At 49.4% G+C, this 21,537-nt stretch overlaps 1 protein-coding gene across 4 annotated transcripts in view; it reads left to right on the top strand.

The window, feature by feature from the left end:
* The window catches only part of Arhgef37 (Rho guanine nucleotide exchange factor 37), a 48,095-nt gene extending 27,247 nt beyond the window's left edge, over positions 1-20,848 (top strand). For 3 of the 4 annotated variants that reach the window (XM_029547252.1, XM_021214981.2, XM_029547250.1), the window contains 9 exons: positions 3,105-3,304; positions 4,688-4,818; positions 5,521-5,625; positions 6,274-6,384; positions 7,470-7,799; positions 10,106-10,234; positions 11,804-11,999; positions 14,218-14,378; positions 17,509-20,848. In XM_029547252.1, coding sequence (XP_029403112.1) covers positions 3,105-3,304; positions 4,688-4,818; positions 5,521-5,625; positions 6,274-6,384; positions 7,470-7,799; positions 10,106-10,234; positions 11,804-11,999; positions 14,218-14,378; positions 17,509-17,718 — 1,573 coding nt within the window. In that variant the 3' untranslated portion in view covers positions 17,719-20,848. The remainder of the gene's footprint in view (positions 1-3,104; positions 3,305-4,687; positions 4,819-5,520; positions 5,626-6,273; positions 6,385-7,469; positions 7,800-10,105; positions 10,235-11,803; positions 12,000-14,217; positions 14,379-17,508) is intronic. The other variant, XM_029547251.1, reaches the window with a different exon arrangement.
* Positions 20,849-21,537: the final 689 nt, after the last annotated feature.

Below are 21,537 nucleotides of genomic sequence, written 5' to 3'. Positions count from 1 at the left end.
TATATATATATATATATATATATATATATATATATATATATAATCATTTTTAAAAAGTAATTAAAAAAAAAAAGGGCCCCGTAGTGTGTCATGTGGTTGGATAGAGTCTGAGAGTCACAGGAGTATTTTGGCTCTTGGAGTCAGGGTGTATTTTGAGGCCTTGTTCAGGCTCTGAGTGTTCAGAGGGACCTGAGAGACCTGTGCTAGTCTCTATAGCACAGGTCTGTATGTAGCTTATTGCCATTCCCAGTCCCTGCTCCCATGCCTCTGTTCCACCATCATGGACTCTTTAACACTAACACTGTAAGCCCCAAATTAAATTCTTTTAAAAATTGTGTAAGTTGCTTTGGTTAGGGTGTTTTGTCACAGCAGTAGAAAAGTCAGACCGCGGTCTCAGAACGCACACTGACGACATCACCTTTGTGTGGAGTAGCTGTCAGGGTAGCCTGACCTTAAGACAGAAACGAAGGTTGGACAGGAAGCTCTATATTAGGGATGAGCTTTCACAGAGTTGTGTGGGAAAGGAGGCTTAGCAGAGGAGGACCAGCCCTGGAAACCAATGCTCTAGAAGGCTGGCAGACGCAGCAGTGTTTGGAGAAGGCAAATAACCTGTTTGCCTTCATCAGCTGATTGTGTTTGGTTTAAATATGAACATAATACTCAAATTATATGCAAGCACATGAAGTCCATTCCCGGTTGGCCTTCCCGAGGGATGGCCATTCTCTGTTTAGTTTTCTTCTGAATAGTTACAGACAGAAAGATACAGAGGCCCGAAGGGAAGCAGGAGGAGGCGGTGGTGTTTTCGAAGAGACTCCTTTGCTATTCTAGAACTTTTATTTAATTGTAGCTGTGAACATTGTCTCGTGACAGTGTGAGCAATTCTCCCGTGTTCCTTTTAGGGCTGCATAGAGCTTGTTCCAGGACAGCTCCCAGATTCTGTTTTACTCCCCTATTCTTCTATTGGTGGACTGTGTGTGTGTGTCTCTGTATGTGTGTGTGTGAGAGTGTATGTGAGTGTGTATGTATGTGTGTGAGTGTGTGTGTGTGCATGTGTGAGTATGTGTGTATGTCTTTGAGAGTGTGTGTGCATGTGTGTGTGAGTGTGTGTATGTGAGTGTATATGTGTGAGTGTGTGTATGTGTTTGCGAGTGTGTGTGTGAGTGTGTGTGTATGTATGTGTGTGGTATGTGTGTGTCTGTGTGTGTGTAGTGTGCAGTCCCGGAATTGCTGAACAACTTAACCTCTACCCTTGTTTGCTTGAGCCAAGATTTCTGTGCGTAGATGTCTAGGCCGGGGTTGGTGGAGCAAAGGTGTGTTTCAAAAATATTGCCCAACTGTCCCAGATCTCAGCCAGTGACACTCCCGAGAGAATGTGAGAAGCTGTGTTCTGTCAAACTCCCTCAGCCTTCTGTGTTGTCCTTCCATTCCTATCTTCTATACGAGATACAGTTTTTCTCTGTGCTATTTTAAGAAAGTCACAAGCGTGAGCGAGCAGCTTCCATCATTCTGTACTGATTCCTTGGTGACATTAAAAGAAATGCAGTCATCTCTTTAAGGGACCTTTAGGCCTCTGGTTTGTACTATGGTGACAGTTGTCCCTGGGAGGCAGCTGGCTCTTTCCCATGGAATGTCAGCCTAGAACGAAGTTCCCAAAATACCCGCCCACAGTTATCTGAGCTCAGGACACCCTTAAGGAGAGCAGATGGCCGGTCCAGGTGAAGTCCACCGTTGCCCCCTCGGGCTCCCACCTGCTAGGTCTATTCTTAGCCTCTGAGCTGCTTCTTTCCTGAACATTTGGTCTGAAGCGTTTTCCTTAGGAAGGACTTGGCTCTGTCACAGGGCCCCGGAGGCTGGCCCCTAGAAACGCTTGGGAGTCTTGTAGGAGGCGCACTGAGACAAGTTAGGGGCTGGAATTCTCTACACCTCTCAGAACCTGAGAATCACCAAAGAAAGCTTGCTGCCAGGGTCTCTCCCCAGCAGCCCTTGACCTGCCTCAGTGCTTCAGAGCATTGACTGCTGTTCTGGAGTACCCAAGTTCGATTCCCAGCGTTCAGATGGCAGCTCACAACTGTCTGTGATTCCGGTTCCAGGGGATCAGACACCCTTGCGCAGACATACATGTCGGCAAAACACCCACCAACGCACCTAAAATAAAAGTAAAGAGATCATTACATGTTTTCCTGATAAAAATTCCAAACCTATAGAAAACTAGGATGATATGATGAATATTCTATCTACCACCTGAAATGAGAGTTAACACATCAATGTCTTCTTATCTATTTTTATGCTCAACTATTTAAAGGAAGTTGATACTTTCTCCCATATACTCTAAAAAATTAGGCTCCTGGGGTACTTTTACACTCATTTATTTATTTAGTGTGTGCATGTATTTGTGGAGGTCAGAAGATAGCTTGTAGGAAGGAATCAGCTCTCTCCTTGTACCATGTGAGCTTCAGAGACAGGTCCTCAGACTTTGTGGCCAGCCGCCTTACCTGCCAAGCCCTCACACCTGGCCCTCACACCTTTTAAAAGTAATAGCCTATTTTGTTAAGTAAAAAAATCAAGTGAGTGACCTCTGGGTCTTGGGATGTTATCTGACTAGAGATGTGACATCACACTTGAGTGCAGTTCAACATGTGATTCTGATGCCCTGGAGAGAAGCTAACAGTGAGAATAGGGGCTTGGGATATATGGAAAGCTATAGGACCACACGAGGCCACCACGGGAACGCGTGGAGGAAAGGGCTCTAGCATCAGGCAGACAGAGTAGCCCATGGAATGAGCAGACACTGGATAGAGAGTCTCTGAGTCCTACTGAGTGATACCTGTCAAGGAAGAGCACATAGTCAGTCATGTTTGCTCCTGAGAGGGTGAATCGGGCTGATAGAGCGCTGGACTTTATACAGATCAGGAATCATCAAGGCCTAGGAATGGCTCTGCCTGCCTACTATCTAGATTCCATAAGTCACAGAAAAGACGACAGGGAGAGAGTGCACTGCCTGATACCACACACACAGCTAAGTGACAGAGCTGGACCATGACCCCAAGCCCCCTGGTCCCCTAAAGGATGGTCTCTACCTGCCTAACAGCAACCTTCTCCCTCAGGCCACAAGCTGGACCTTCGGGTCTCAGTTTCTTACTTGTGATCCCTCTGCAGAGGATTACCAAGTACCCCCTCCTGCTGCAGAAAATCCTGGAGAACACACCTGCGGATGCCAGCACCCACCCTGTCCTTCAGAGAGCCACCTCTGCCCTCCAGGATGTGAACAGCAATATCAACGAATACAAGATGCGCAAGGAAGTGGGTAAGGACTTGCGTTTTCCGGTGCTTCAGGGACAGCACTCCTAGATCCCAAACTCACCCCGAAATAGCCTGATCTATCATGAAAATATGGGGCTGGGAAGGAGTTCTGCTGACTGGGTGCTTGCCTGATATGTGTAAGGCCCTGGTTTAATCCCCATCACTGCTGGGAGGGAAAGAGGTGTGTGTGGATGTGTGTGGCTGGATGCAATCACCGTATGCAGTAGGAAGGGTTGCAAAAGGAAGCAGTAGCCATGTGTCAGGAAACTCAGTTGTCCACCGCAAGCATGATACCAAGAATTTAGCACATGTTATTTTTTAATTAATTAATTTATTTATTTTTTGGTTTTTTGAGACAGGGTTTCTCTGTGTAGCCCTGGCTGTCCTGGAACTCACTCTGTAGACCAGGCTGGCCTCCATCTCACTGAGATCCTCTTGCCTCTGCCTCTGCCTCCTGAGTGCTGGGATTAAGGGCATGTGCAACCACCCCCTGGCTGAACATATTTGCTTTTATTTTGTGTGTGTGGGTGTTTTGCCTCCGTGCATGTTCGTGCACCACCATATACTTGCCATGGAGGGCAGAAGAAGGTGTCAGATCGATCCTTTGGAACTAGAGTTATAGGTGGTTGTAAGCCACCATGCATGTGCTAAGAACCAAACCCAGGTCCTCTGGAAGAACAGCCAGTGTGCTTCTCTCTGTGTCTTCAACCTCCATGTTTACTTTTAAGAAAATTACTTCAAATTCATAAATATTTGCGAGGCAGAGTGTGATACTTCTGCACACACATACAATGTCCAGCCGATGGAGTGGTCGGTATAGGCTGTTTGAAGGCTAATTCTGCTATGGTTTTTTTCCTTCAATATCTTTTTTTTATAAATTTATTTTTATTTTTTTAAATACTTATTTATTTATTCATTTATTATATGTAATTACACTGTAGCTGTCTTCAGATACTCCAGAATAGGGAGTCAGATCTCATTACAGATGGTTGTGAGCCACCATGTGGTTGCTGGGATTTGAACTCAGTGCCTTTGGAAGAGTAGTCAGTGTTCTTAACCACTGAGTCATCTCTTCAGCCATATATATATGTGTGTGTGTGTGTGTGTGTGTGTGTATGTGTGTGTGTATATATATATATATGTATATTTTTTTAAACTGAGACCCCAAGTTGCTGTGACCTGTTAAAGTACAGCGGCTGCATGCTCTCCCGCCAGGAATCATACCTGGGACAAAGAGGACCCTGAGTAGTGGAGTTCCCTGTGGGATTTACCATCCTGCGGGGTGTAACTTAAGGGAGCAGAGTGCCAAGTCAGGAGGAAATGGGGCCATTTGCCTCCTGGATCTACTTTGGTCACCCACAGTGCCTTTTCTTCCGTGTCACCGCAGCCTTAAAGTATACCAAAGTGGAGCAGCTGAGCCTTCGGGAGCGGCTGGCCCGCATCAACACGCATACTCTTTCCAAGAAGACCACCAGACTGAGCCAGCTGCTGAAGCAGGAGGCGGGGCTCGTATCCCGGGTGAGCACGATTTCCGGTGGGGAATGAAAGCAGGGTGAGTGAGGTACCTTTGGAAAGCGAGGTAGCTGAAGCTGAGAGGGAGGGACCACGAAGAAGCACGCCACCTGATTCTCTAGAGCCAGCATCTGACCTCACGCTGCTTGTAGAGGAGTCCGGCTCTGAGCTTGGGCTGGGCACCAGTCTGAACAGTACCCAGTCGAGGCTCAGGCTAAGTGAGTGCCTCTTTCAAAGCAGTAGCATTTAAGCCACGGACCTAAGTAGGTATTCTTATCTCAGTTTTCATACACGGAAACAGAGGCTGCCAGAGGACGCTGTGTCTGCCCACAGCCACACAGCCAGGACGCAAGTGAGCCCGGGCTCAGAGTCCAGTGTCTGATTCCATGGTTTGAATGCAAAGCTACCCAACGTCACTGCTGTTCGTTTTTTGAGACAAGTCCTTGCTGTGCCATCCTCATAATCCTCCTGCTTCCATGTCCCAGGGCTTACAGGCCTGTGCCACCACATACAGTTTATACTACTTTTTTTTGTTTGTTTTTGTTTTTAACTGCCCCTCTCAGTTGTAGTCTGTATGAACCAGCTCTTCTTGTCTTTCCAAAAATCTGTGGAGAGATTGTCCCTGTCCAGTTCCTGAGGCAGAGAAACCAGTTACACACTGCCCCCATGTGGCTCTTCTGACCCTCTTATGTATGGCTTTACTTACAGACCGAAGACAAGGAATTTGATGACCTGGAGGAGAGATTCCAGTGGGTGTCTCTGTGCGTGACGGAGCTGAGGAGCAATGTGGTGGCTTACATGGATAATCTGGAGGTGAGAGCCCTGTAGGGTCCAAAGGCCAAGCCCGCAAGCTACAGAGGTCCCAGCTGCAGGGACTCTGGGGTGAAGTGTCAGCCAGGTGTGCTGACAAGCATACTGTAACCTGAAGCCACAAAACTGGGGGCCAGAGGTAGCTTCTCACGGGTTAGAGTCCTCATGGGTCAGGGTCAACGGTCCTTTGGGACTGGAATTACAGATGGTTGTGAGTTGCCTTGTGGGTCCTAGGAACCAAACCCAGGTCACCTGCAAGAATAGTTAAGTAGTACTCTTAACCACTGAGCCATCTCTCCAGCCCCCTGACTTCTTTTTCTTTTGCACGCATTGATTTGAATGGCTTAACAGACAAAAGATGAATAGCATCTGCAGAGCGTGCACATGGCCAAAGATTCACCAAGGAGGTGGAACACAGATAAGTGTGGTGCTCAGAAGCCCCAAAGGAGCGAAGAGATAAGGACCCCAGCTCAGTGAGCCTCTTCTAATGCCCCAGGTTGAGCAGGGCCAGATGGGGATGTGTGCTTGCTAGTTACGGGGAGGTATGTAGGGGCTTTGGAAAGCTGCTTGTGAGGTCTACTGAATTGGGGGTTAGGCGTAAGGTGGTCATGGTGGGACCTAACCGCCTATCTCTGTTGGCCCCGGACTCAGGCTTTCCTCAGCTTCCGGCCACACGAACAGAGCCTGGATATCCCTGGGGGACCTGCGGAACAGTACTGCAGCCTAGCGAGGGACCTTCAGCTCCATGCCTTCCTGCAGTTTGTGAGTGCAGTATCTCCTCCCCCTTCCCCTGATAGGCAGGTGGTGGAGTCGACAAGGGTAATATTTAGAAGTCAGGCACTTACACAATTGTCACATCCAGTAGGGGAGGGAGCGCTATTCCTGCAACTTACTGATAAAAATAGCCCAACCGATGTGCAGTGAGCCGCGCCCTGTACCAGGCAGCATGCCCGCCTTTTCCATTCCTGACCTCATTTACCCCTCAACACATGCTTTCAGATGAGGCTATTAATAGCTCAGTTCTGCTAATGGAAGCTCGAGGCCCAGAGAGCTCCATCTCTTGGGTCATTTACACAAATGGAGTCTGAGTCTCAATGTATCATTCTATACAGAAATCTGTATCAAGCTCTTTACATAATAAAAACACCAAGAAGTACCAGAAGTTGAGAACCTTACCCTGGGCTGCACTCTGGGGACACTACATACCACCCCCCCTTCCAAACCATAAGCCCAAGACTCGGTGAAGTTAGAGCAAGACTCTAAAGCTTTTTCCACCTCAACCTCATTACCTGAGGAACTTTTATGTGACCTAGATATATAAGTATATATAATTTACAGATGATAAATTGTAAGGGAATATTTTAAAAACAATTCTTTGAAATACATATAATTTGACCATGTATTAAAGGTAAAAGCACACCTATGCCCTAATGTGATGGTGAGCTGTTTATTTTTACACGAGCAAAATCTTGGCTGAATATTTGATGCAGATATAATAAGATCTCTGGATACAGAACATCTTCAAAGGTTTTTTTCAGAGTTGATGAGCGTTTTGATCGTATCATCATGAACGCTGAGACCATCACTTCACTTAAATACACATTACAGGATTCATTTTGGGTCAACGTACGTTGAGAAAGCTTTTGCAGTTGCCGAATCTTGTTCAGTCATGACCCTATATGGACTGCAATCCACAGTTTAGGCAGAAGGGGGTTAGGATATGCGATGAGTCACAGCTTGTTAATGGAGGGGGCCTAGAACCCCAACTGTGGGCCTCCAGTCCCCTACCCAGCCTCTACCCTCTGCCACGCCCCCACCCCAGTTCCCACGCTCCCCTATCCCTACAGAAGCAACGGTTGAGAGGCCTAGTGTGGCAACCATTGTGCAGTCTGGCCAGAGCCCTGGCTGGCCCTCAGAACTTGATCAAGAAGCGTCTGGACAAACTCCTGGACTTTGATCGAGTAGAAGAGAAGCTGTTGGATGTGGGCAGCATGACCTACGAGGAGGAGGCAGCCCGGCACGAATACCAGGCGCTCAACTCCTTACTAGTGGCCGAGCTCCCACAGTTTAACCAACTAGTCATGCAGTGGCTGGGTCAGATCCTGTGCACGTTTGTGGTCCTCCAGAGAGAACTCGCCGATCAAGTGCTACGAAGGGCAGAGAGCAGCATGGCCCTGGTAAGGCTCCGGGGACGAAGGTTTCTGTGGAGCATAGCCAGGCGAGGCCCTAACTGTTGTCAAGGCAGAAATGGGGATAAAGTGGACTAAATGGGCAGCTGGGACCCAGGACTCAGCAGGGACCCTCCAGCTATCTCTCATGCCTTTTTTCCTTCTCTTGTGGGGGCAGAGGCCAGGCTGGATTCTAGGTCATCCCGGGACTCGGGAGCAGAGGAGGTTACTCTGGAAAAACAGCAGCAATCCCTCCCTGGGGGATAATGATGAGATGGTGACAGACACAGGTGTCTCTTCCGTCTAGTCAGGAGTAGATGTGTCCAGCTGGGATTACTGCCGGTACTGCTAGCAGCTGTTTCTTGTCTAGTTGTTTGGGGACCTTTCCAGTCAGTGCCTCACTCAGTCCTCAAGCAATTCTGTACAGTCTGGGGTCCTCTCAGTAATAAAGAAGCTGAGGCCCAGTGAGGGCAAAGGTGCAGAGTGGACAGGAGGTTTTGACCCCTGACTGTGTGGTAACTGAGCAGTCCAGAGCCTCTCAAAAAGGAACCATCAGCTGAAGGCATAATCAGATTCCAAAGAGCTCTACACAGACCACGCGCACACTTGCGGTGGGGAATTTAGAAGTTCGAGTGGGTATAGGAGGGATTAGGTGGCAGTTCCACATCTGGCTCTGTCACATCAGCGTCAGAGCTGAATGGCTCATGAGTCAGGCCTTGGGAGCCATTTCCACGCTCTTTGTCCCCACATTGCCTTCTGTGTTTCCCTGTCGTCATCTGACTTGCTCCCCCCAGCCCCCCTCTGTCCCCAGATCCCGTCTCCTCACCCTCCTGCCAACTTTCCAATCCACGGTCCCATTCCACTGCGGTGGCATGTCTCTCCCTCCAGCACTCTGCATGAGTTGTCACCGTGTCTCTGTGCAAACTCTTCTTCACTTGGAAATACCTCAACGGTTCCCCAGACTCCTCTCGATGCTTAACCACCCAGGGACAGATGAACCGGTCTTTTCAGGAAGCTCCCAGAATTCTTGTTGCTCTGGAGGAGTGGGGCCGACCCTCTCTTTACCCTCTGTACACCAGCAGAACTTATGTATGATCTAACACATTACTGCTTGGTGTTCACTAGAGCCTGCCTTTCTGCTGGAGTCGTGGGGAGCCATGTTTCCCCTCAATTGGGAGTGGGCGCCAGAGATCCAAGTGGCTCCTCCTTTGGATGTCTTACCACTGGGCCCTGCCTCAGGCATACTTTTTGAAGTATGAGGTTGAAATAGACCTAGTGCTGAACAAGAAGAGTGAATCTGATTGTGTTTTCTTCCAGTTTCTCCTTTTTATTATTTTTATTTATTTTTTTATTTTTATTATTATTATTATTTTACTTACTAGTCTGACATTTAGGTGAGCAGGGCCAAGAATGCCAGAGCAGGATTATAGGCGTAAAAAGCGCATGTGTGGTGGTGGTGATGGGGAAGCAGAGGGACCGTCTCCTGATTGGTCCTGAGCTATGGATGGCTATGACCTGCCTAGGATTGCTGCCAGACCTCCCTTGTATATATCCAGTGGGTCATTCACCCTGGCCTTACTCCTGTGATTCAAGACCTGCAAGGCAAAGACTATCTTCTCTCTGCAGCCCAGGAGCAAGGCTCTGGGTTATAAATGAGTCTGGCAGTAACCCAGAGGGCTGGACATGTCTGTTGGCTGTGGGGTCTTCATCCATTCTTGAGCTGTTTGATGAGACTACGGGAGAGTCTTAACAGGGAAGGGACCTCATGGGAGAACTCAGTACTCAAGCTATAGGAGCCTGTGCCAAAGTGGCTGGAACACAGAGAAGAGCAGAATGGCCCGACCCCAGGAGGGGTCAGGGGTCACACCTGCTTGTAGACGTGGAGTGTCGTGACTCTCTCCCAGTCTCCTGCCTGTTTTCCTCCCTGGCTGGGCTGATTTTCAGGCAAGATTTGTTTCTGTGTGTGTGTGAAAGATAGAAAATCACCAGGCCTGCATAATTTACCCCTGGGAGTCTGAAGGAAGAGTGACGGGTGTTCTGAGTCTTTGCACACTGCATCTGACAGAAGTGGCCTGGCCTAAGTGCGCTGGTTTCCCTTGATGTAGTCACAGTAGGGAAGGGAAGGGATGCCAGGCCTGCCAGGCCCAGAACTAGGGTGTCATGGTGGCAGAGGTTCTCTTCCCCTATGGAGAGATGTTTTCTTAACAAAAAGGTGGGCAGGCAAAAGCAGCAGTCTGGGACTAGAGGGTGGGTGCCCAGGCACGCCGTGGTCCCTTCTCCTGCAGAGGCTCTGCTGACAGCATCTTCCCACCCAGCTGCCTCATCACCATGTCTCAGAGCTGGACTTCCGGAAGCTGCTGGAGCACACACTAGGCCAGAGCAGCAGTCAGCTCCGCCTCTTTCAGGAGAACTTTGAGAAGGTGCTTCCATCCTCCACCACTCAGGTAGGTACCCCTCATAGCCCCCCAATGTCCAGCCGCTGTCCTGCAGTGGGATGAGGATTCCTTTCCTCATTTCTCTTATTTCTTTTCCCTGTTACTCATGGAAACATTTCTTCTTACACACACACACACACACACACACACACACACACACACACACACAGAGTGGGTGGGTTGAAGGAGGAGGGAGAGAAATGCTATCTCCCAGGCCACGTGAGCAGCATACTTAGGCACAGCATGTATTTTATTTTACTTGTGTGTGTTTGAGATAAATTTTTATATACCTCAAGCTGGCCTTGAACTTGCTACATAGCAAGTTCAAGGCCTGAGATAGCCGTGAGCTGCGAAGAGAGTTTTCGGTGGCAGTAGAGCCACAGGCAGTTGTGAGCTGCCATATGGGTGTTAGAACCAAACCTAGTTCGTCTGGAAGAGCAGATACTGCTGAGCCATCTCTCCAGCTCCCCAGGAATACAGTTTTTCATAAAACTGCCACCTGTATGTTTAGCCTGGAAACATCTGTCTGCTTGATTTTATCCTCTTTCTGCAGTGCTGGGGTTGCACACAGCACACAGGCCTCGTACACACCAAGTAGGAGTTCTGCCCCTGAGCTCCAGCTCCAGCCCAATCATATGTAGACCAGGCTGGATTTGAACTCACGGAGATTGGCCAGCCTCTTCCTCCCAAGCACAAGGACTAACAATGTGCATCCTGGTTCTTAGTTAGGACTCTTCATCAGTACTAGGGCAAGAATCTATGCTCAGATGTCCCTGACAGACACCTTTACCTGCCCTGTATCCAACATCTCCAAATGACCATATGCAATGCAGTGAATACAACACGCCTACACACAGTTTAAGTAGAGAATATGGTAAATGGGGCAATCATACCTGAACTCCTTCTTGATTTTATACATATATATATATATATTTTTTTTCTGAAAACAGTGAATGGAAAGACAAAGGAAATGGCAGGCAGTTTGGGGATAGACTGAGGTCCCCTCTCTCCCAAATCTCCCTTCCCAGCTAGATGGCAATTTCTATCTGAATAAAACCCTGCTGTATGTTCTTGCTGCACCAGTGTATGGTGTTCCTGCTGTATGAAGTGTGCTCTAGTGCTTTGCACACAGCAGGTGCCCAATACATGTGCACTGGAAATTCCCAGAGTCACAGCTAGCTGTCCTCCATCCACGGGAGTGTCAGGAGCTAGTGGTGGTTCTGTATTAGCCTCTGAGGATTCCAGATGACTAAGGCCTGCTGTACCACGGAACCCATAGCCTGGCATGGTTCAAAGACCTAGATAAGACATCTCAAGTGGCTTTAGGTTATGCATAGAATTTAGGGCTACATCCTACGAGTTCTATGACAGATATCTATCTTTGAATTAGTTGAATTTTTCATCTAAAATGTCATTGGACGCTAAGAGCCTGCCATGGAGTAGAGGGCATGGTTGTCCCCATCAGAATGGAGTATTCAGTGACAGAGGTAGGACTGGACAGGATTCCCAGCTGTCAACGCATATTGACACAGCCTTGACACTTAATTCAGACTCCAGTGTCTGTCTCTTCTCTCTCAGACACTCCTTCCAGGGTCTGAACACCAGATGCAGGCTCTCCTTACCAGATATGGCCCCGAGAAGCTATACCAGGTGACAAGCAACATCAACGGGACTGGGACTCTGGACCTGACCCTGCTGCGGGGCCAAATCGTGGCCCTTCTACAAAACAAGGATACCAAAGGCAACAGCAGTCGCTGGCTGGTAGACACAGGGGGTATGTGGGCCCCCATGACCCCTTCACCTCCTTTTGGGAAATCCAGTTGCTGGAAGCTGTTAGGGAGGCAGGGATGTCCTTGTGTGCCAATCTGACTGCAAACTCAGGAGGCATGAACCCAGTGACAGATGCAGGAGCTCAGTCAGCTTACAGTAATTCAGTGGTTCATGAGATATCTAAAGTAAGATCCAACATGGCCTTCCTCACCCTATTCCTGGGTGCTGTGCAAGCAAGGCAAGCCTTAGAGAACATAGACATGATTGGGTGACACGATGTGTGGAAGGAACTTGGATAGTACCCTTGAAAGATACAGATGTGTGCTGAGAAGGAACACTGGCATCTGAGCCACACTCTCAGAATCTGATTTATGACTCGGACTGTAGATCTCTAAAGGTCATGGACTTGGGACATGTCCCTGAGGTCTGGGGTTCACGTGCAAATTAGATAAAGTCAGGCCGTACCGTGAGCCCAGGGTAATGAAATGGCCCCCTGGCATATTCTAAGCACAAGGGTTGCACAGGATTATTGTTGGTGATATAATAGTTACTTAAGTACTTTTATGTGTATTATTAAAAAATTCCACTGATCCTTAAGCTCATGATTGTATTGCTGTTACCGTATGGCACAAGGCCAGGCTTTAAAACCAAGCTAGCTTTTTTCCCCCTTTATTAGATATTTTCTTTATTTACATTTCAAATGTTATCCCGAAATTTCCCTATACCCTCACCCCACCCTGCTCCCCTACCCACCCACTCCTACTTCTTGGCCCTGGCATTCCCCTGTACTGGGGCATGTAAAGTTTGCATAGCCTAGGGGCCTCTCTTCCCAATGATGGACAACTAGGTCATCTTCTGCTACATATGCAGCCAGAGACATGAGCTCTGGAGGTACTGGTTAGTTCATATTGTTGTTCCATCTATAGGGTTGCAGACCCCTTCAGTACCATGGGTTTTTTCTCTAGCTCCTCCATTGGGGACCCTGTGTCCCATCCTATAGATGACTATGAGCATCCACTTCTGTATTTGCCAGGCACTGGCATAGCCTCATAGGAGACGGTTATATCAGGGTCTCTTCAGCAAGATCTTGCTGGCATGTGCATTAGTGTGTGGGTTTGGCGGCTGATGATGGGGAGCATCCCCAGGTGGGGTAGTCTCCGGATAGTCCATCCTTTTGTCTTAGCTCCAAACTTTGTCTCTGTAACTCCTTTCATGGGTATTATGTTCCCTATTCTAAGGAGGAATGAAGTATCCCCACGTTGGTCTTCCTTCTTCTTGGTTTTCTTGTGTTTTGCAAATTGTATCTTGGCTATTCTACGTTTCTGGGCTAATATCCACTTATCAGTGAGTGCCTATCTAGTGACTTCTTTTGTGATTGGGTTACCTCACTAAGGATGATATCCTCCACATATATCCATTTCCAAGCCAGCTTTTAAAAATGGAGTAGAGTCCTGTATGATGGTGCATGCCTCTAACCCCAGCATTAGGAAGGCAGAGGCAGGAGAATGACCACAAGTTTGAGACCGGCCTTAGCTATGTAGAGAGGTCTAGGGACTATACAGTGAGACCTTGTCTAAAATAATAATTAAAAGAAAAATAGAATGTGGTGCACTCTGAAAACGCGTCTGTGGGGAAGTAGTCAGAGGGAGGCTTCGGGGCGTTCCTAGTGGCGTGATCGCAGGGAGGCGTGGGGGCTTCTCTGAACACAGTGGCGTGAGCATGAAACAGAGTGACAGGGACACAGACCGACCCAAGACTGGTGTGAAGACTCTAACCCACCGGGGAAGTGGGACAGCAGCTGGGCAGCGTGGGGTGGGTGCTGGTGCGAAGGAGCCCGGAAGGACAGCATCAGCAGTGGAAGGGCAGCCCTGGTCCTGAGGAGAGCTGGGGAAGCAGCCTTATTCTGGGTGGCCACTAGAGGGACCGTGAGCCGTAGTGCCACCAAGGGGAAGCAGTTGTCATATCAGCCCAGGGATGAACTTCAGACCTCATGAGCTGTCCCATGGGAGCAAACAGCACATAGGAACAGCGACCTATCGATCTATCGATCTATCGCTAGAGAACAGGGTGGTGGGAGGGAGTGTGCAGGTCCTGGATGACCCTGTATTGTGTTTTTAATGCTGGGAAGCCAGGCTCTAACACTCACGTTTACTGCCTTTCCCCATCACTGAAAAGCATAAGAAGCTGGCGAGTAGCTACTGAACCTTCTGCGTGTTTCCTAGGACACCGGGGCTATGTGCCAGCTGGAAAACTTCAGTCATACCACCCCATCGTTCCCAGTGAGAAGGAGCTCAGAGGCCAGGCAGAGATGCATGAAGACTCCTGGCTTCCAGCCCCAGAGCCCACCCAGCTCTCTGTTCCTGCTGTCCCAACCATGAGTCAGGTGGGTCTGCAGGAGGGCTTCTCCTTACCTGTTTATATTGGGGCCTGGATCTTCCTTTACTGTTGAAGTGCCTGCTCCTTCTATCGGAGGGCCCACCTCCTTGTGAGGCCAGGCAGTGACCAGAGATAAGTTCTTATCCTGGCCAGGGGTGTAATGCATAGAGAGAGCCTTCCCTCAGGAACACCAGGGAATTAACCCAGCATCCCCTCTATCAGCAGGCTACGCGGGAGTCGGCCATTCACTCTGTATTTGCCAGGTGTGGTACTAAGTGAGAGTCATTGTGATGAACAGGAGCAAGTCTTGGTCCTCCTCAAGCTTACACGGCCTGGGGGACACAGTGATCAGATCAGCTGTGTGAATGTGTCAATACAGTGTCAATACAGTGTCAATACAGTGTCAATACAATGTTCCCTGCCGTGGAAAGGCCCAGCGTTCCAGGAATAGAAAGGCTTTCTGAAGAAGAATGTGTTCTCCTTACATAGGAAGGAGGAGTGGGAGTTAACTCGATAAAGGGCGTACAGCGGGTTGTGATACCTGGGGTGAGTTCTCAGCATGCACAGCAGTGCAGAGGCCTGGTGATCTGCGAGGGTCCAAGGGGAACCAATGACACCAGAACCTGAGGGACTAGAGAGGGCAGGGTGTAGTGAGGTGCTCCTGGTGGAAGCCTGCAGGGCCAGGCCGGGACAGACCCCGTGCCCTTGAAGAGGGTGTCAGTCTTCCCTACAAAAGCAGTGGGGGGCACAGCTGCACGTGCTCTTGAAAGCCTGATCTATAAGAACCCAAGTGTCTATCAGTATAAACAGGTAAACCGCCTACGATAGGGCCACATGTGCTGAGAACGCTTTCCTTGGAGAGCTGTAAGCAAAGCTTACTCCCTCCTCATAGGGCACCAACGGCAAACCAAAGCGCAGCTCGGCCGCGTCCTGAAGTGGGGAGCCAAGAAGTTTACTGAACTTTCTTGTAGGAGATGGGTGAGACTTTTAGGAGTGAGGGTGACCCCAAAGTAGCTGCAAAGTCTCATCCTGTTGCAGACGACTTTCCCAAAGTTGCATAGGTGGGACACCCCACCCCCACCCCTGTCAGTTAGTCTTCCACTCTTATATACTTATGAGACCACGTGCAGTTAGCGCCGAATGACATGCAGACGACTGATAGGTGCAGGAGGGAGTGGCTGGAACGGCAGATGAGGGTCCAGTGCTCGTCCTTACAATCCTGCTATGAGCTTTTGGTGCCTCGGACGAGTAGTGGCACTGCTCTGACAGAGATGACGGTGGTTATAATCGGAGGTTAGGGTTCTTTGACACCATAGAGTGGAGTATTCTTTTGATACCAAAATGAACAGAGTGGGTCGGCATTGACATGCTATGACACGGATGAACATGCCGAGAGAGAGAGAGAGAGAGAGAGAGAGAGAGAGAGAGAGAGAGAGAGAGAGAGAGCAGAAACATAGGGCAGGACCCCACTCACATGAAATGTCCAACCTAGGTAAACTGGTAGAGGAAGAAGGCGGGTTTCTGGTTGGCAGAGGCTAGAGGGAGGGGGCGGGGGAGATTGCTAACTGGTATGGACTTTTTTTTGGTCACAGTGAAATTATACAGTGGTGATGGTTGCGCGTATCTGGGACTATATTAAAAGCTACTAATTGTATTCTTTAAAGGGATGACTGGTATGGGATATGAATAACATCAAAAGAAAGGGAAGAAGGAAGGAAAGAAGGAAGGGAGGGAGGAGGGAAGGAAGTAAGGAAGTGTGGTAGGGATGTAGCGCAGTGGTGGAGTGTTTGGCCTGGGCAGAATAACCCTTCAGGTTTGGGGTCGGAGAGACTGCTGAGGCCAAGCAAGGCCCTGGTGCTCACTCTCTAGAGCACTGAAGGGTTTGGCTTTGCAGGGGCAGAGTCCTTGACGCCCCCTCCCCTCCAACCTCAAGCACTCTTGGGTGTTTTGGGAGGATTGGTTGGATTGGCCATTACAGACAAGGGAGAGCTACATAGATGAGACGTGTGTGATAGAAAGACAGTGGACAGAGGGGAGCGGGATCCAGAGGTGCTGAGGACGGGATGCCCTGGGCCAGGGTACTGTGGAGCCGAGAGCCAGTGTCTGGGGAGGTGTACAGTTCCCACCACCCCTACCTCTTTCAGTATCAGCTAGATGTAATGCAGCAAGAATTACAAAGAGTCCCAGAGAATCTCACTAGGGACCTGATCGCCCTACTCAGCTGCCCCTCTTCCCACCAAAGGGGAGTGAGGTTGCTGCCATCATCCAGCTATCCAGCTCTGGTAGATGTAGACAGAGTCTCCAGGAAGCTCTGCCTAGGAGCGGTGGTCCATCCGCCCCTTCCTCTGTTCCCGGACCCTCTGTGGGACCCTGTAGGGTACTCTCCTATGATGCTTATTGTTCTGAGTCACCAGTCACACGAATGGTAAGGAGTCAAAGCAAGCCGCATTGATGGGTGCCTTATTCTGCACAGGCATTTGTCCGTCTGCTTCCTCAGTAACCTGGAGGGTAGGACGTTGTTACAGACACTTGTAGGTGATGACAACGAGCCATAGAGAACTTGGACAGTGGTTTGATGAATGCCTTCCCCTCTTAGTGTAGCCATGTCTTCCAAACCTCACTATTCCTAGGTTAGACACCGGTCTGGTTGGATAAACTAGTGCCCTAGATCTGGGGAAGGAGGGATTGCTGAGGCTACCCACTGACAGGGCTGCGGGGATGGTGCTCGCGTTTAATCCCAGCACTCGGGAGGCAGAGGCAGGCAGATCTCTGTGAGTTCAAGGCCAGCCTGGTCTACAAAGCAAGTTGCAGGACAGCCAGAAACCTTGTCAAAAACAACAACAACAACAACAACAACAACAACAAACAGGTGGGGGGCAAATACAGCATGGAATTGTAGTAAAAACCAGAGCCTAGCAAAGTGCTAGAACAGTGTCAGCCATACAGAAATTATTAGCCATAGTGCTAACAGGCCCAGCATCTTTAGTGCTAAGAATGTGCCTAGGAGTGATGTGTCCAGCAGTAGAGACTAGACTATGGATGAGCGTGGTAGGGACACAGGATGACACCCTCGCTGCATGGAGTTTGGCTCTCTGCACACCCCCTGACCATTTCTATGTCACTCCTATGTGTTTCAGGTGGTGGCAGCGTACCCTTTTGTGGCCAGGAGCCCCCACGAGCTGAGTCTACAGGCAGGCCAGCCTGTGACCATCCTAGAGGCCCAAGACAAGAAGGGGAACCCAGAATGGAGCCTGGTGGAAGCAAACGGACAGAGGGGCTATGTGCCTTCCAACTTTCTGGCCAGGACCCCGAGCCCAACTCCCTGGGGCTGGAATCTTCCCTCTTAGCATGCCCTCTTTGGAACCCCCATTCCTAAAGACTTAAAGGGTGTGTGACCTAGGGGGCATGGCGCAAAGCACAGTGGGAATGGGATCAGCGCAAAAGGCACCCAGAAGTCAGCAGTTGAAGTAGTGACTAGGCCTTACAGAATGCCTGGTGTGGGAGGCCACAGTGGGTGTTTCAGCAGTGCCACTCTGGTCTGCATAAAGACCTGCATGATTAGCTAGGGCTTGCCACAGCTCGAAGCTCATCCTACCTCTTCCGTCTCTCATGTCTAGGATGAATGTTGCCTGTGTTAGTCGCAGGCAGGGCATCTCTGAAGAAGACCAGACCTGCCTGGCTCGGTAGTACACTTCCCACAGCGTTGCCAGGAAACACCACGGCTCACCAGTCATCTTTTCTTTCTTGCTGCTTTGAGTTACCGTGAACAGTGAATTGTGGCGAGTCTTGCTCAAGGGGAAGCCACGGGCCTAGGTTCTAAGGAGATCCTCTGCTGGGTCTGGGAATGGGTGTGGTCTCTGCACAGGCCTGGACTGTGTGCACAAACTCGGAGGTGGTTCCAGGGAAGAGGGGGAATTTGAGGGTGGATCAGTGGGTGTGCGAGGCTGATTGCAAAGGTCTAGACTCTGTTTTCTTCAGACTAGGAGACAAAGGAACTTGGCAGTCAATGCTGGTGGAGCTCTGTGGGACAGGTGACTACTGGCCTGGTGCACTGGGTAGGCGAGGGAGAGTGTGATTTCCTGGTTCTGGGTAGAAGAACCAGGGGGACACAGGTGGCCTAGGTTTGCCTCTGAGGCCCTGGAAGCTGAGGTTACCGGGAGCTGAGGTTGGGTAGATGTGAGGTCTAAGACGTAGGACACAATTGCACCTTTCCACCTAGGAGAATAACCAAGTCGTGGGACGTGGTAACGATGAATGTCACGAGGCTGAAGATCCTTGTCAACCAGGAAGCATGACACTAACCAAAAGACCATTAGTGGTGTCAGGATGGCACAGCCATTGGCTGGCTTGGGTTAGCAGAGTAAAGCAGTCCTGTGCCACCCCTCATGCCCAAGCCAACAGTGTCCTTTTCCTTAAGCCCAGGCTCTGACTCCAGGCCCAGTCAGCATGGATTAACAATAGACACACTTCAAGACATGCCCTGTTAGGGGATTTTGTTTTGTGTGGACATCATGGAGTGTGCAAACTAGCCAGGTTATGACATCACTAGGTGATATAATCTCATGGGACTATGTCATACACACAGATGTTGTCTGCAGCTGGCTGTTGCCTGGCACGTGACATTGAATACAATCTGGGTAGCCAAAGACCCGATGCCTAGTACTTAGCAAGTCATTTCTCAAATCTGAAAGCAGAAACCCCTCAAAGTAGAGCCCATTCCAGGTTGACAGGCCTACAGGGGCAGTGTTGGGTGTAGTCACTGCTGGGCAATGTCCCTAGGCTGTTGCTTTAGGTCAAGAGTCATTGGAAGATCCCAAGACAGTGAAGAGGGTGATCCACTGTGATCTCTATACAATTGACAACTTTGGAATTGACCTTCTTGAGAGACAGAGCGTAAAACAGGTGGCTACTTCAGCGTTTTCAAGACTACATCTGCTTTTCCAACTCAAGTGCCTGTTTGTTAACTTTGGCTTCTGAAGGGCTCTTGAGAAAGACATCCTTGCCTGTTGGGCTTGTTAAAGCCCCAACACTGTGATGCAAGAGCAAGACTCTGCTCCCCCCCAGCTCCTTTCCCAACCTCAGGTTCGCCCACAAGATGTTCACAGCTCACTTTCCTCTCTGTTTCCTTCTCGGGCTTCAGATCAAAGTGGGAAGCACAGACAAACAGATGATAAAGCAGGAACGGGACCTGCAGCTTCCCCCGGTTTTTACTGACAGGTCATTATGAAACTGAGACTCTCTGGCTTGGGGTCCTTAGCATGGCCTTTTGGTCACTGCTGCAATGACCTGGGGTAGCTCTAAACTGAGCCCACCTAAAGAGAGCTGATGTCATTGATCCGGGCATGGTCATGGCCTTAGGCTTCAGGAAGCTAACCAGGTGATCTCACATACAGCCACGCTGAGGACCTCTGCCCTTGACATGCAGAGGTAACCAGCTAGACCTGGTCAGAGGTGGGAAAGGATAAGCTAAGTTATGCCATCCCTGAGCCTTGTACTGGCTATCTAAGCGGGATGCTTTAGAAGCAGTTTGTGGTAGAACAGCCTCTTCTGTCAGGTCCCAGAATATATATTTATGAAGTGCCATTAAAGGGGACCTGAACAAAATTGGATATTCTTGTAGGCATAAGGGAGAAAAATTAAATAGACTTTGAACTAAGGCTATCTCATGAAGGAGAAATAAAAATGTAGTCAGTACATGTGGGTTGTAGTTTCTCAGACCAGGGGAGTGAGATTAAAATCACTGGAGAGTGAGAGAGAGCTTAATGAGAGGATGCAGTGTGGCCTGGATTTTCTCCAAGGAACTCTGTGTAATGTGCCTTTTTACCCCCAATGCCTAGAGTTGTTGCACTGTGTCTTATTTATTTCACTCTTGGGCTGTCACATGCAGACTCACAACAGAGAATTGCCTAAGAATGGAACAGAGTTCCCAGGAGTCGGAGGGAGGAATGGTTCGCATGGTATCGCCCTGCCACTCAAAGGGAAGTGGGAACTCTTTAACCCTTTGAGCTCCAGCTTCGTTTAGGATACAAGGAGATGACTGTATTACCCAAGGGAAGAGGAGTGAATTCTTGAGTCACGTGATGAGCATGATGTGAAGTACTGGCAATAAAGGACTTAGTATGACTCCAGCCATTGGCTAGTATACCATTCATTCACCGTTCTTGCTAGATATGAAATGGCACCTTGTTCATTCATATGTTTATTTGAGTGTCTACTAAATACCCTTGATGTCTCCAAGATTTGGGCCTAGATGCTGGGGATATAGCAAGACATCAGACAGATGGAGACATCAGATATATGGACTGTGCCATTTTTTGAGCCCACAGTCAGGGCAGGGAGGCAGACAAGTCGGCACTCAGTTCTGTGAGTGTGTCAGAGTAGTGCAGAAGCTGGAGCCCAGGAGAGGTGTTGACCTCTGACCTGGACTTGGCAAGCAAGGAACGCTTCCCAAAGGAGGTGATAGATGACCTCTGACGCAACGGGTGCCTGAGCTTATGTGGTCAGGAGGGCATATGCAAAAGCTAGAGGAGACAGCAGGTCGCAGAACTGAAATACTGTGGAGCTAGAGTGAAGGGATGGAGTGTGTGTGTGTGAGTGTGTGTGTGCATGCACATGTGTGTGTGTGGGGGGGCAGAGGCAGTAAGAGATGTGCTGGTCAAGTCTGCAAGGTTTCATGGTGGCTTCAGACGGTGCATGGGATCCACTGGAGTCGTCAAAGGAGAAGGAGAGGAATGCTCAGAGCTACAGTTTTGGGAAATCACCTGGCTTTGGTTAGGTGCCTCATATCCCCATAAATGACATCACTTTACAAGGAGTGTTGCTTCCTTCCAGAGCACACCTCTGTCATAAGCCCCAAGTTAGAGGTGTCCAGTCTGTATTGCATAGATACATGTCATAGGAGCAGAGACACTGAAACCTTTATGAGCCCCATTCCTGGCTGGAGACATACTAGTGTTGTGCAGCTCTTTTGGCCCTGCAGGGCTTGATGCCATCGGCATCATAGATCTGCATGCACCAGGCTTAGATAAGGGGGAGATTTGGGAGGGCTGAGGTGGTCGTGGGAGGCTCGCTAGAAGAGGTGGGCACAGATTCAGGGCCTTGTAGAGGAGCAGGATTAGGAAAACCACATGAGGGAGGGCTCGTCTGTAGCTAGAGGAAGCTGGGCC

The sequence above is a fragment of the Mus pahari genome, chromosome 15, assembly GCF_900095145.1.
Source record: "Mus pahari chromosome 15, PAHARI_EIJ_v1.1, whole genome shotgun sequence".
NCBI classification, from domain to species: Eukaryota; Metazoa; Chordata; class Mammalia; order Rodentia; family Muridae; genus Mus; species Mus pahari.
This window is presented reverse-complemented; position numbering and strand designations above follow the sequence as displayed.